At 44.1% G+C, this 16,621-nt stretch overlaps 1 protein-coding gene across 1 annotated transcript in view; it reads right to left on the reverse strand.

Moving 5' to 3' along the window:
- kndc1 (kinase non-catalytic C-lobe domain containing 1) overlaps nt 1–1,394 on the reverse strand; it is a gene marked incomplete at both ends in the record, with an annotated part of 31,788 nt that extends 30,394 nt beyond the window's left edge. Inside the window, one exon of the mRNA XM_079229807.1 lies at nt 1,290–1,394. Coding sequence (XP_079085933.1) covers nt 1,290–1,394 — 105 coding nt within the window. The remainder of the gene's footprint in view (nt 1–1,289) is intronic.
- Nucleotides 1,395–16,621: the final 15,227 nt, after the last annotated feature.

Consider the following 16,621-nt stretch of genomic DNA (forward strand, 5'->3'; position numbering starts at 1 on the left):
ACCAAGAGGCCCCCGGTTATTCTGACAGATTCCACGCGGCATCCGGTCCGATGCCGCGTGGATCCTCTGTTCGGGTTTGCGAGTGAACACAAAAGCTGGCCTTGACGCAGACAGTTGACTGGAAACAGGGGTGGGGGAGGTCATCACAAAGCCGCAACTGTCAAACACCATGGTCATAACCATGAACTTCTTTCTATCTCTCGATGGGAATGTGTGTTTTTTAGTCCCAACTGAGACTGCAGAAGAAGCGTTGATCCGTTTTGCTCTTTGGCCCTCCCGTGGGTGCAGGAGAGTTGCAGCAGACGAAGCATATCGAGGGGATCTAGTCGGGGTAAAGCTTGATTACAGGGCAGGATAGTGCAACTAGAAGCAGCAGCAGCCCCATAAATAGACAGTTTCCCTTGAGAACAGTGCAGAGGAAAGCTGGAAGTCTCCCCCCACCTCAAGTTAAATAAGCTGTCCTATATAAGTTTGCGCCTGAGCTCCGAAGGTTCTGAAGAGCCTTAGTTAGTCTATTTGTGGTTTGACTGAAGTTCTGTACAAAAGTACATTTACTCCAGCAGTTTTGAGGTACATACAATATGTTCACGCTTCAACTCAACACATCGGCTTGTTTGCGACACTTTAAAACCAGATGAGAGTCTGGTTGTGGTTCAATTTTAATAGCTCTTCATGGCTAAAATGGTGACTTGTTGGATAGTTAGCGAAGAAGCAAAGATTGAGTTCAAAGTCCAAAGAATTAATGCACCTTTACTTAGCAGAACTTTGTTTCTTTTTCTTTTCTACTCCAATAATCATCTCAGGGGCCCCTTGAGTAATCCAGAGACCCTTCGGAGGGGCCCGACCCCGAGAGGGGACAAGACTAAACCACTTAACTCTTACTAAAGTACGTTGTGTTTAGTAAAACACATGTTTCCTTATAATTCTGTAATTATACTTAAGTATACTTTTTTCCTATTGTATTGGTGCTTTTGCTTCATTTAAGGGTGTGAACACTTCTTCAGCCACATATAGGGAGAAGTTAAAGTTCCTTTATAACACAGTGACACAAAAACATATGAAGAAGAGTGCATCATCATCATCATCTGGTGCAGACAATGGGGCGTGCACTCACAACTTCTAAGTTATCACACAGCTGCTTGTGCGAATCAATTATGATTATATTAATGTAAAGCCTGCCACTGGTTTATAGGCCGTCATGTGGGCCATTTATTAAAAACATGTAATCTAACCAAACAAGAAATCAAAACGTTCATGTAAATAAAAAATAAAAAACAGCTTTGCCTCACCTCATCCTCCAGCAGCGGGGACAGATGCTCCGGGTCGTAACACCGGTCTCTTTCCTCCGCTTTCCCCAAGTATGTGACCGCCGCATCGCTCCCCGAGGTCCCCATTGCAGCTACTTCGGTTCCCTCGTCTCCGGTCGACACGGCGGCTCTCCGGAGTCCACGGCGAACCGGGCTCGTCAGTCAGTCGGCGGTCACTGCGGGACACTCGGGTCCAGAAGCGACGCCGGGGAAGAAACCGGGGGAAGCACCGCAGCAATGCGCCGGAGTTGACCGTCTAGAGGAGGGGGGAGGGGGAGGAGGAGGAGGCGGTGGTTGGTGGTTGGTGCTGGCCGGCGTTTGAGGCGCTCATGACTACTACACCTCGACTGAAACAAGCGACACACAGAAGGGTATCACGAGCTGCAGTTCCGCGGTTCCCTCCCCTCCCGGTGGAGGTGCCCGGTGCCGGCGGAGCGGGAGGTGTTGCTGCCCGCACGAGCCACAGTTGGCTCCACGCCTCCGCGCACAGCGCAGGTCTGAGTGACTCATGTTCAACACTCGGGTCTTCTCGCTGCTTCTCTGTGTTATTTCTGGATGTTATTCCATTAATACACGTCTGCGTGCTGGCATTGTCATTAGGCTGGGGTCCGTCTGTGATAACATGCTGGGAACACAGACAGCCCCCATCCCAGCGCCCCCCAGTCCCCAAGGCCTTAAACCCTCAGCCCTCAAGGACTTACTCACGTCACCTGCAAAATGGGTGAGTGTGAGAGACTGTGAGGGCTTGAAAAGGTGTAATTACGGATGAGACAGCACTTTGCTACAGTGGAGACATAGGACATGGACTCACAACTTCTAAGTCTTCACCCTTTTCTTTTCACACTCTTTCTAAATCACATAAACGCACCCAGACTCCAAAGCACAGCTTCCGCTATTATCGGGGTTCAAACAAAGCAGTCAAACTTTACATGTGTACGGTCACACTGACATGAATCTATTTTCTTGGCAAAATATTTCTCCATTTTTATTTATTTTTTGCCCAAACTGGCAAATTTGAGTCACTTTTGGTTACACGACGAAACTTGGGAGGACCGGAAGTCACAGCAAGGATCAGGGGGTATATCAGGAAAATATAATTATTTGAGTTAATATAAACCCTTTCGGACAGAAAGCCCTGAAGGAAAACTTCTTCCATGTACCTGCTGGAGTCATCAGCAGCCATTTTAATCAAGTTTGACTGACCACCACAGATGGAAGCTCTGTCTGTTCATGGCCTCCGCCGTCAGCCGACGGGAACAGGAGGCAACCTCCGGTTCTGAAAAGAAAAGCCAATGCGGACGTGCCTTCAACTTGCATTCTTTAAAATGACCGGCAGGGGGCGACTCCTCTGGTTGCAAAAATAAGTCTACATGAGAAAATTACTACTTCTCATATGATTTATTACTTCAGTAAACATTGTGAACATCAGTTTATTGTCTCAATCACAAGTGTCAAGTCATCTTCAATACAGCATGATGCTTATTTCATAAAGTATGGTCCATATAGAGTTAAATAGACCTTAAAGCCGAGCATCCTTTGTTTAGAGCACGGCAATCCGATGGATCTGATGGAATCAGTGAATTCACCTCATGAATGCCTTGCATTCTTCATTTATCTGTCTCAACACGTAGCTCTTAAGTAAAATACAAATTTTGATTAATATTCATTGTCAATCGTTACCATTTTTATGTTTTGGGGAGATTTATGCAACTCTTAACATGGTTATATGGAAATAAAGTGTTTTGAAATAAAACTCCCAGTAAACAGTCAACATGTATAAGCACATTAAGGAGGTCAATCCACACAATAAATAAAGAGAGGGAGGGGGATCACAAACACAATTGTTGTTTGTGCCGGAAATCCTTACTCTGCAGACTTAAACCACTGCCCTCAATTCTCATGCATGGAGACCTACATTGGAGGCATTGAAAAACAAGCTAGTCCATCACTGGAGACCATAGTAACTCTGACAATACACCTGGTCGCATCCTGGAGAGCTAGTTCATTTTCCTGATGCGGGGGAAAGCGTGTCAAGTCTCTGGAGGAATGCCAGCTCCTCGGCATGCCACCCTTCTTGCTTTAATATCCCTATGATGCGGTCACACTCTTGCACACGCTTGTTCTGGATCAATGCTATTTGTACACACTTTGATCCACTTTAATTGCCCACTCGTTTTTGAATATCATCTTCGCCAGTGATGATGGAAAGCCTGTCTGGGTGCCAGCTGAGCCCAGGGTGACTGAGAATGAGATTGCTATTATACCGGCGGCACCCTGTTGCTGCCGAGAAGTGATAGAGAGGTCTCTCCAGCCGGGCAGAGGGGAACCACTATTAGATTTGTTGACGGCTCAGCGTCCTGTCATGTTGAGATAATAGACAAAAATACTTTTACTTTAGCAGCCAGGCAATTAATGTGATCATGCATATTCTGGCATGTCCCCTCATTGACTTATTACTCGAGAACAAGGACATCTATTTGATCCTTATTGGCATTGTGCAGTAGCCAACTGAGAGATGCATTCAGAAAGTATTTCATCTTCAAAAGGATTAACTGCTAATGTGGAAATATTGCACAGCTCCTCGCTGCTGGGAACAGCTGAATCATTAATGTGAGGAAGTGCTTGGCAGGGACGAGCTTGACATTGGAATTCAAAGTTATCCGATTATATTATGACAGCTCAGTTTTGTCTGTTGTCAAATATTTTAGACAAACCCGTTTTTCTGTATTTGTAATTTGAACTTTCTTTCATTCTGATTCAGTGAGGAAACACTGAATGACAAAATGGTCGATTTGCTTTTTGGGTTCTAAACTTCCAAGCAATGTTGCACTTCATGCCACAACCCCTATCAATGATGTCACAACAGGTCTGTTTCAACAGGTTTATCATGGACTGGAAGGTGGATGGTCCTTTGAGATCGTTGCCAGTCTCCTTTTAGATCATTCATTGCTTTCTCTTACCTTTTTCAAATTGCCAGGCAGTCACTAACTCACCTGTCTGTCACCTCCAATCAAACATGCTACTCATTCTTCAGCTACAGCACGCATTGACCACACCCACCTTGGAGACAGAAAGTGTATACCATTTCAAAACATTGGCGGAGTTTGGAATGCGTTCTTCGTTATGGAGCTTTTTTGCTTTAGTAACGAGGATAACGAGAAAGTCCTCAAAGGGTGGAAGGGAAGTGTCGGTGGATGGGTCGAATGCTGTGTTCACACCGGTCGCGACATGATTTTCTCGCGCAACCAGATTACATTCAAAGTCAATGTACAGACGCTTCAGGTTGCGAAGGCGCGACATTTCCAGCGGGCGACACGACTGGCGCGTTTGAGGCGGCGCGAACAGAGCGAAGGACGCGACACAAGTTGAAATTTTCCAAGTCATAGTTGCGTCAGCCAATCAGCGTTGAGAATCAGCGTTGAGAATCAGCGTTGAGAATCAGCGTTGAGTAGCTCTGCCCGTCACCACTCCGGTCTTGCCGTTGCTGAATCAAACTGCTGCTGGTCTGCCTGAAGTAGCGCTGGTAGCGGCTTCATTCAGACACTGTTGTGGGAATACGGATAATATTATGAACCCAGACACCATGGAGTTTGATGTTCCGACGTATGTGGAGTTTACACAACACGCATAAAGCAGAACTAGTGGTTATTTCCATGGTGGATGAAGGAAATGGTATCCGTTTTACGAAGATAAGCCAGACGCAGTTCCTGGAGGAGTCGGTGAAATTCACAGAGCTGTGTGCGGCTACGGATGATGTTATGAACCCAAACACGAGGGCATTTCATGTTCCGACATGTTTGGGACATCCACAACAAGTATAAAGCAGAACTAGTGGTTATTTATTCCATAGTCAATACCGGAAAAGATAACTATTTTTCACGGAGAGAAGCAACGGGATAAGCCACGCCCCCTTGTCGCGGTGCGTTTGTCTTTGGTTTGGTGTGAACACCCTCATTTCACTCGCGCGACCAAACTGAAGTGGTAAGCGCGACGCGACCATTTGTGTCGCGTCCAGTGAGAACGCAGCATAACAAACACAGGACTTCCTCCCAGGAGACCACTGTCTGTCTCCTATGTGAAACCAAAATTAAGTGTGAGCTTTGAATTTGTTACATAACATTGTTACGATTTAAATAGTGTTGCTTAATAAAATCCGCCAAGAGGGATTTCCATATATTTATGCCAGTTACATTGTTACGTTTGTTTCTGTTGTTGCGTTAGATTCTTACATTATTTGAACACAAATCATGCTGTTGTTTCTTTTTTAATTTAATTTAAAATGTATTTAACCAGGAAAAGCCTCATTGAGATTAAAAATCTCCTTTACAAGAGTGTCCTGGCTAACACAGCAGTAGTATAAACAAAGTTTCAGACATACAACATAAAACAGTGACAGAACATTTTTAGATCACAGCATGAGTAAAACCAAAACTAAGATTCAAGACATCGTATCCTAATTCACACAGGTGCACATACCTCAGTCAAAAACATCTACCAGATGAACCTTCCTCCAACTCTTTCAATCTATTTTTAAAAACACCTAAAGAGACCAGCTCCCGTCGACCCAAATCAGTCTGCAGCAAATTCCAAGCCGCAGGAGCAGCAAACCTAAAAACCCTTTTTCCCATTTCGAGACGGACGTTGGGGACAGATAGCAAGAGTAGGCCTTGCGCATATGTCAGGGAGCGAAGACAGTAGCTTCCAGCATTCTTCTGATAAATTAACTTACACAGATAAGATGGAAGAACATTAAGAATTGCCTTATAAATAACGACATGCCAATGATTTAGTCTGGACAATGCAGGCCAACCAACCCTTGCATACAGGGAGCAATGGTGAGTAAGGGCCTTAAGATTTGTTATGAACCTCAATGCTCCATGGTAGACAGTAACCACGGAGTGAAGACATTGAGATGATGCATGCATGCATAAAACATCACCATAATCAATCACAGACATAAAAGTAGCAGCAACAAGTCTCTTTTTAGCATCAAAAGAAAAGCACGACTTATTTCTGAAATAGAAACCAAGCCTCACCTTCAACTTCTTCACAAGTTGCTGAAAGGGAGGTTTAAAAGAGAGAGAATCATCAATTAAGAATCCCAAGTATTTATATGATGATACAGACTCAATCACATTGCCCTGAAATGTAACTGTGTAGGAGCAGAGCAGTAAATAACAGTATCATCTGCATAAAAGTGAAAATTTGCATTTGGCACATTTTGACCGATACTGTTTATATAAATTGTGAATAAAAGTGGTCCTAGGACAACAGCACTTGTATTCATGCTGTTGTTTCTAACCTAACCAATTAGCTTTGTTGCCAAAACCAAACCAATCATTTCACAAAACACGTGGCATTCTGTGTTTCTGAAAGAGAAACAAGGCAATCATGAAAGGTATTTATGAAACGCATTTTGGGTTTCAGAAACGTTGACGTCCAAAGTATCCCGGGGTTTTCAGAAATGTACATTGCCAACATTTTTCCTGTCGACTGGGCTGCACTTCCACCTACACATTTTCAGATCGTCTACTGAGGCATCCAAACCATTGCGCTCCAGCCTTTCTGACTGCTCTTTTATGCCCCTTTGGGAATGGTTTGCCTGTCACATCAAACAAGAATCCTTTTTTTTAACTCCATCTGCTGTCTGTGAGTCATGCTTTTGGGTTCAAACCTTGTTTGAAAGTCACAACAGAAGTGTAAGGTAAGTATGTAAAAATACGATGTGATAGTGATGGAACAGAGCTTTTTGTTTGGGTATGATTGAGGATGAAGCTGCTTATCACTGCAGTTCATCTCTGACTCAAGGAATAATCTAGATGCATGGTATGTAATGCGACATATTAATAAAATATTTTTACACATTTTTTGTAACCTTTTTATTTAAAAAAAAAGGCTTATTACTGTGACTCAAATCAATGCAAAAAAGACCAAATTAAATGACATGTTTACTTCAAACTAGTTGATTCAATCAGAGTTGGTGATGTAGAGAGACATGATGCAGCAGAAACCTTATCTAGATATTGAAAAGTGGCCTTATTACTGGACTAATGTGACGTCTATACATCCCAAGTCACTGTGTAGTACACAGTGATCCAATTTCAGCTTCAAATACTGTTTCAAAGCTGGAATAAGTGCCGCTTGCTGGAGCTAATTATGAACCTGTCTGCACCTCCAACATTTTGGCAAAATCATAAAATACATGGATAAGAGCCAGCTCACATTCTGTGTGATGCTTCCAGAAAATAGATGATTTGTGTCCGACACAGAGTCTTCATTATCCATAGAGGGCACAAACCTTTGAAAGAATAACTGCTCAGTAAAAGTTTTATAGGACCAGATCGTTTCACTTTTTTTCTTTAAAAAAAAGCAGGATTTAACATTCTGAACATGAATACAGCAGCAAAAACAAGATTATCTATGTAAAGATGCAGTGGAGTAATGTCTACCTGAACAGAGAACGAAGTCCTTCTCCCTCTGTATTAGTTGTTATCAACGCTTCTCCTTGCATTGTTAAAATAAGCAGAGCCACGCATGCTTTTAGTGAGCATGCGGGCGTCCCCCACTTGCTTGCTTACAGCCGCCGCTCTGCACTGCTTTCATAAGGCGGTAACAGCTGCCAAAGCCGATCCAACCGACAGCGTCGTAATGGAAGCGTAGCATCCACCCTACGGTTCCCCATCAGGTAAACGCTGTTAGCTCTGCCTGCACTTTTGCCATAGTTTGCATTGTTCGCGCTGTAAGAACCGTTAGCACTGTTAGGACTGTTAGCACCATCAGCGCTTAGTAACGTTAGCTATGAGTCGTCGGCTCGCCAGCAACATATTAAGAGGTAATCAAAATGTTTCCAGACTCTGATCTTGCACCTGAATAAATGTTGTATGTTTGGAACAGAAACTTTATATATGCACTTACAACATTTATTCAGGTGCAAGATCAGAGTATATATACGTATATATACATATATATATATATATATATATATATATATATATATATATATATATATATATATATATATATATATATATATATAAATGAATACATAAAATATATATCTGACAATGCATATCTGAAATAAAGGAGCAACTCAGTATTGTACAAAATATACCCTGCTTGCTAGACTGATGCAATTCATATAAAACAAAATGTAAGATAAAAAATAACCTAATGACAGACACGAAAACACACAGAAATAGAAAAAAAAGCCTGCGACCCATAATTGAGATCCTGTGGGTATCCCGGGCTGGCTGACCTGTGCAGCCTGGACAGTATTGTTACGGAGCAGAACCATGACGAAGCTGGAAGGTCAAGCGTGTGGACAGTTGTAATACCCGTTGGGAATGGTGAACACTGGCAGATGTGCCCCAGAAAAATAAACGTGAGGTGTCAAGAGTTCCTAGAGTCGACTGTTCCGGTATGATGCTTTAAAAGTGAAGCTTGGGGTTGTGTCTCAGCGGGGGAGCTCCTGTGAGAATATCCGATTTAGCAAAGCAGCCAGAAATGCTTTGGCATACCGAGGTACGCAGGCGTTGAAGCGCTGTGTTTAAATGAGCAGGGGCAGTGTGGGGAACCATGTTTAGCAGCGGATTGTATTGATTTTATGCCAGGGATATGCAAATGTTGAATCCGCCATGGTCTTTTTACATTACATTTAAGATTTATACCAGTACACTCATTGGGGGTTAAGGAACTGGACTGTTCATCTGCTGAAATACAAAGATCTCACCTACCTCTAACGTCACTCAGGCTTCCACTGAAGAGACGAACACATCAGATCTGAGGAGACAAAAGAGGAGACTGTAACCTTCCTTTTAGGTTTGACAGGCACTTTTCCTAATTTGGTTCAGGCAAGTTGTTGCGCCCACTTATTCAGCAAAGATGTATTAGCACTTAATTTTATGCACTCAGCTCCTAGTATTTGCATAACATAGTTAGTGGATGGAAAATTGTATTTCTTTACATTTTCTTTTCCAGAATCTAAAGCAATTTAGTTGACATTTTCACAAAATTTGGACAGATCCCTTCCCTCGTCTGCGGCACAGCAACAATTCTGTTTATTTCCTTCCATGTGTTCTACACGGAACATCAACTAGTAAGTAATCACCTGTGTCGATTTTGAATATGGGCAGTTTTACAAAAATCTATATTAATCATTTGGGAATATATAAAACAATACTACTTATTATTATTATTATTAAAACTGGGTATGATGGGAGAGCCGGGGCCCGTGTTGGAGGCCGCACACCCAGGGGTGCGTTGACATTGTAGGAGAGCCGATAGCGGGCAGGGCCCCCGCGGACCTCCCGCTCTCCCTCTGGTTCTCCAACATGCTCCTGTGCAGGTCTTTGCTTGACTCTCAGCCACCGGGCTCTATATCCCACAGTCCATGAACCTCTGCTCCCCCGCCAGAGACCCAGAGGTCCGCCACCAGTCTTGCAGAGAAGCTCCTGCCAGCTCACAGCATAATCTCTGAAGCCGGCCGGCTAGCTAGCTAGCTAGTAATCCCCTGCAGCTGCTAGCTTCCTGTCACACCAGTTTGTGGCGCTTTTCTCAACTCCGAAAACATTGAGGCAAATGGTCTATTTGTTGCTATTTTTCTTAAAAACTGAACTTCTTAAAAAATTAGAAGTTCAAAGATCGGGTAAGCATCGCTAGTGTTTAGCAGCCAGTGGCTATTGAGAGGCCGAGTACAAAAGTATTTTTTCAAACAGTTTCCAATGACGGCTTCTCAGATGTGTCTATTTAAAAAAAACTCTGGCAGGTCAGATTATTGAAATACACGTTTTATTCCATAGAATGTAAGTGAACGGAAGAAGATTGGTGTCGGCAAAATGTGAAACTATGATCATAATTATCAGGGGAAATCAAGCATGCAACGTAGTATTTAAACTCCCTGTTTAGCTTTAGGGTAGGCACGGACGTCAACATTTGAAGCACAGTACAGGCCGCATCATAGTCGTCCCGGCAGGATTTGATGTTGAGAGCAGTGTGTTCGAGTTGTAGTGTTACACCACAGGTTCCGTTGGCCCTCGAAAATACTTTGTGCTCAGGGTGTTGACGTCCACATAGAGAGATGGATCTGACCAAAGCAATGGTGACATCTTTTTGTTTCCTCCCCAGGACCTTGTTATAAAAGTAGGGACACACACACAGACACACACACACACACACACACACACACACACACACACACACACACACACACACACACACACACACACACACACACACAGTAAAACACTTGCTTCAAGGCAACTCTTCCAATTTCATTTGGTGTGACAGGCTCTCAGTGGGTGGACCTCCAGTAACATCTGGGGGAATTACATAATCAAACACTGGCAAAAGAACATCGATGGAAACAGTCTTGATTGCTGTGTCGTTACTGTAAAGCTATATCTTCCCACAGGTCTCTATGTGACCTGAGGTGGAGCTGAGGGCAGCACAATCTTTCCACACTTTGAAGCTGAATTACAAAAACACACATTATAGCCCAGTGAGTCAGATCGCAAGGAATCAATTCACTTTTAACCCTGAAATGCTTTAGAGTTTTGCCAAACATATTATCTGCTATGCAGAGACTTGTTACACAGCGTGAGCTCCACATTAAAACATCAGTGGTTTAAAGTACTACAGTTTCCTTATTTCTACCCTATTATGTACCTTCCCTTGCTTTACTTTGCAGTCTTGAGTATTATGCTAAACCTAGAGTATTCGACATTGCAATAATAACGACAATATTTTCATCATTATCAAGCATCTCACATAGTCATGGCAAACTTGTTAAAGAGCAAATAAATCGGTTCATCTGCTGCAATGATATTACTGCAACACAGCAATAAAGGAAGCACTCAGGCATAAATGTCATGGAAGGAAAAAAGGAAAAGAAAGCATATTAATTAGGCCTTACGGACAAAATAATGTAAGAAAGAAAGTATCCTTTATTAATCCCCTTGGGGAAATTCTTCTCTGCATTTGGCCCATCCCTGGATCGGGGGCAGTGGGCAGCCCTGGGGGGCACCCGGGGGGCGGTTGTCTTGCTCAGGGACACTTCGACGTGTGAACTATGGGGGGGCTGGGGATCGAGCCGGCTACCTTGTGGTGGCGGGACGACCACTCATCCCCCTGAGCTACAGCCGCCCTAAAAATGTAGTGGCATAATACTAAATAGCTGCAGCAAGACTTGATATGTTACAGTAAGACAAACATTTATGAACTCGGCCCGTGGACTTGCCACCTGATAATGATTCACAGGAAGAGAGAGAGAGGGGGAAATTAGAGTGTATCCCTGCAAACATTTGCATTTGGCTGGAGGGGGAGGGGTCAGCAGGGCCCTCCGTTTCTCACCTCCATGCGAAAACTTAATTACTTCAGATGGTTAATCTCTCACTTAATAAAAATTCTATTAAACAGGCATGTCTGGGGTGAAAGCTGGATGTGATTTAGAGATGCTCCACCTCATTGCTTCTGCTGCTGCACTTGGCCAAGACGATATTTCGTGCCGAGCAGATCAGAATCGCAATTACACCTCCGAAACATGTGGAAATTCCCAATTGACTTGTGTTTTGGCCTCGATAATTTAATAATGAATGAATTAATCTTTGTTTTGTTCTTTTTCTTGTATGCCAGCCACACATGGAGTTACCAACTCTGACCACTAGATGGCACTCCTGTCTAGAAAGCGGAACAGAGCACAACTCTGAAACCAAGGACAGGTCAGATGTTTCAATGCGTTTGCCTCGTTGTTGAAGTGAAGCGACGACGTTAACATCACTGTCTGCCTTTACATGGTGGGCGAGCGGCAGCAGCTGTTATTTGAGTGAGGACTGGATTTCTGTCACACTGAGGTGGGGGGGACCACCGCTCGCATTCGCACGTCTATGCTCCAAGCTTTGATAGTAGTCTGCAATCGGAGATTCCCAGAGCTCATGAAAACAAATTAAACTGAAGACGGGTCGCCTTTCTGGGGTACACAGCCGGTGCCATGAATCCCTAACGAGGGAAGGTAGAGTCTAAAATGAAGAGAAAAAACATTGCACCCAGGGTTGTAGACAAGATTTGAGAAATGCTGAGGACCACTCAAAGAAAATCAGAATCAGAATCAGAAACCGTTTATTGCCAGGAATGTTTGCACAAACGAGGAATTTTGTTAGGTGGAAGGTGCATACATTAGACATTAGACGAGACAAACAACAATCAACAGCCAACGTGACCTCACGCCACACCAAACTGTTGGTGTGGCGTGAGGTCTTGAAGACTGTAAACCTGTTTTTCTTTCTATTTTAGTGTGTTGTTGTTGTTGTTGTTGTTGTTGTTGTATTCCTTTATTAGACAGTAAGAGTAGAGACTGAGATGAGAGATGGGGCCCCAGCTAAAGGTTGCAGTTCACGGCTTTAACCACTTTCGGTGTAAATTAAATTTTCCAAAATACGGGCCTTCATGGTTTTTCAATATGGAGCCCTGAAAGCGACACAAAAGGTTTCACACTGGCTATAATCACAGACATGGATTGTCTGGTGTAGTTGCATGATGAAAGCTAGTCGCAGCTGGGTCATGAAAAAATACTTCATTCTTACATTCTTTTTATTTCCTCTCATGAGTAAAACAGAACATAATGAGTAGGTCAAAAATATGAACGTTCAGGCTCCCTCATGTGGCTCAACTTTGTACTGCAGATATAAATGTTAAACGCAGGACAATGGAAGAAATTTGGTGAATTTGTTCGGCGACCCAGCTCTCGTCCTGAATGGACCCGCCAAACAATAAGGGAAACTAGAAATGTTACATGGGTAAAATAGGAAATGGAAAAGGATTAGATGTGTTCAGACACGAAAACAAAATGGTGTACCCCGCCTTTGCCCAATGTCAGCTGGGATTGGCTCCCATGATGATGGATGGATGGACAAAATGTTTAAATTCCTAAACTTGTATTAACCTTATTTCTGTCATCGGACAAAAAAACATTCAAGAACCCATTGACTTTGAACCCAAACTTTAGAAAAAATGTGAAGTAGTATATGTCATGTTTGACTTTGATCCTTCTGTTTAGAGGGTAAACCTCTGTTTCCTGGTCGTAGAGGAGGTGAACGCCGCTTATTGGCTACTGTTTAGGATGTAACACGACCGTAACAAACCGCTACTGTAGCCTCACTCCTCCCTCTCTTCTATCTCCATCCCTTCAGCTCTCCTTCGTGCTCCCTGGTCTTAAGCCCACCAGTCTGTCCAGCTCTCTCTCTCTCTCTCCTCTGAAGAAGGGAGGACCAGAAGGAGGCTGGCCTGCTTGCCTGTTGTGTTCACTCCTTGATGTTGCAGCCTCTTAGGCCTCCATAATCCACCGGATTGTTGCACTAAAACCGTCACATGATTCTTTGCTTCCTTCCAGTGGTAACCATGTTGCGTCACCATTTGAGGAAGCTATAAATAACAGGGAGAGAGAGAGAGAGAGAGAGAGAGGGTCGCGGAGGCGGGAGGGAGACACGAGACCGTAACACACACACACACACACACACGCACAAACAACACAGATTGGCAGCCACTGGCTCCACTTCGTACCCAACACACGGCTTTGAGGTTTAGAGAGTAGCAGTAATAATCACACTTACCTGACTCAGTCTTTGGCTTGCATGACAATGCGCTCACAAAAGGATTTGATGCATTAAGAAACTCGGCAGCGCAGCGGGGGCCACGGGCTGTGACAAGAAAACAAGTCATATTCAGACGCGTCACTCACCGAGACGTCAAACTCGCTTCCTTTTTTTTCTTCCTGTCCTCCAGAATGAGAAGCTACCTCGGATTGTCACATCATAGACTGAGTTGCAGGTGCGGCTGTGTTGACAGTAAGCCACTGTGAAATAGCAGAATGGGGTTGAGCTTTGGAAAATAGGTTGGTGGGGCGGGGGGGGTTCATTACTTTCATGTGCTCTGACAGGCACATGTACGTCTTCAGAGGTCTTCTAGGGAAGCTGAGAGATTGAACCAAAGAGACCCCCCCTCCCACACGTCTTGAGCCCATTGTGCACCACATTAGCACCCAGCCCATCATTTTGCCCGCCATAAAACAGCTACAGTACGTTACGAGCACGTTTTAAGGAACAGCAGGCCGCGTCTTCCGAGTGATTATGTGGGATGACAGCACAGCAGGACGTCGTAGGTGTAAACGTCGTAGGTGTAAGCGTCACTGGTCCGTGACTGTGACGTCATCGCTAATCTCTGGGGGAAAAAAACGGATTTTGCATTCACCGGGCAGAAGAAAAATCCCACGGAAATGGAGTGAGGTGGAAGGATAAATGAACGTGACAGAAAAGAGTATGAAATTGTACAAGGAGTTAGCATTGTAATTCTGCAAAGCTTAGAAGGTGCTGAATTCAATATTCTGATCATTGATATAGCAGCAGACATCTGTTATCAATGTAAAGACTCAGTGGAGTAATGGAGTCGCTCTCCCTCTGTGTGTGTTGTAATCCGAGCATCCCTGTGCTTTGTTTACCGAGCCGGACCCGCAGCACATGCTCATGTGTGCGCGTGCCGTTGATTGCGTTGTTAGCGCTGTTAGCACCGTTAGCTGCCATCCCTCAGCCGTTGCCGTGCCGGAGTTGTGTGGATGCAAATCTCTCAATTCTCAGAATTTCGAATTTAACAGGATTTAAAATGAGCCCAAATCCTATATTTCCCAAAATGCAACAGTGTTCTTCATTAGCCCCTCCCTGCCATGTAAATACCCATATGCTTTAAACTCCATGGCCTATAGCTTGACATCATTATGGCATTGTCAGGGTGATTGTCATCGAGAACCACAGAAGATTTTACAACCATTCTTACAGGCTGAGGACTCCCAAAGATGAGTGAATTCATATTCATGCGTAAAATATGGGTCTTATGTACAGTACATGAGTTTGTACTGAGTTACTTTCCACCACTGCAATAGCCTCTCAGTCATACACCCCCACACACACATCCAAACACACACACACCCCCATTAGAAACGTAGCTTCAAGAACCCAAGTGATGATATCTAATAAGAAGTTTTGCACACCTCCTTCTCTCTCCTCTTCCTCTTTGATCTCTCCACCTCACTCCTGTTCCCCCTCTTCCCGTAAGCCTCGAACTATCCACCCAAATCCTCCCTTGCTCCGTCTCTCTCTCTCTCTCACTCCTGCAAGTCTACCACCAGCATGTTATTTAAGTCAAGGACGGCATTAGCATGATGATCACAGCCTTCTATCAGAAGTCTTGTCTGCCAAGGATGGGGCTGGAGGAGAGGGGCTTCATTATCGGGGGTGCAGGAAGAACGTCTAAACATGCCAAGTGTGAGGAGAGAGGGAGCGAGAGAGAGAGAGATGGGGAGCCGAAGGCATATATAGACAGGATAACGCCACCTATACGAAATTGAAGATGATTCCTGGTTACGCAAGACAAAGCATACATGTGTCTGCATTAAAGGAAAACATAATCCGACAGGCTGATCTACACACTTGAAGAAGCCCCTCTCCTCTCTGTCAGTGAGAGACAAAAGCAGGTTTTTTTTCTCCCACAAGTGTCAAGAGATGGGCCAACAAAGAGACTCTGAAATCACAACCCCCACACATGTCACACTCCCTACGCCATTCCACGTAAATCAGATCAGACTGTACACGTGCATCCCTGCTTGTTGTTCCAGATCCTATTATTCATGTTTTACCCCACAGGTAAAAGAAGTGCATGCAACTCGTTGTCTCCTCATGGAGCACACATGCGCCCCCCCCCCCCCCCCCCCCCCCTCTCTGCTCATGCTCTCTATTTACAAACCTATTTATTACAACAGTAAATTAAAACACAGTTAATTGTATCATAAACACACATCTGTGTTACGAAAACCAGATTAATTTTTAATGAAACAGATGCCATCCTGGGCCAATTTCTCCCTTCGCCAAGCGACCGCGGCCTGCAGTCTTAGCCTCATGGTGAGGCATCTTCTTTTTTTATTTTTTTGCTTTACTGACGCTGTGGTTTCGCTGAAAGCGACAGCACTTTCTGTGAGAAAAAACACACACACTCATTGCTTCAAAGATTCCCTTGGTAATTAAAACCTTTAACTCATTATCGATAAAACCACCACTGCAGCTCATTTGGCACTGCAGCACATTCATTTTTTATTTTTTTTGGGAGGGGGGATACTGGCTTCAGACGTCCATGACTCACCTCTAATGGACGCCCTGCAGTACCCATGTTCAGTCTGCGTCTTCACAGCAGACAGAGAAGGAGAGATGGGGTCTGACATTTCACATGGCTTTCAGTCAGACAAATAATCTGATGGGAGGGGTGGGGGAGGTGGGTTT

Source organism: Taurulus bubalis (assembly GCF_910589615.1).
Source record: "Taurulus bubalis genome assembly, chromosome: 14".
Taxonomy (NCBI): Eukaryota; Metazoa; Chordata; class Actinopteri; order Perciformes; family Cottidae; genus Taurulus; species Taurulus bubalis.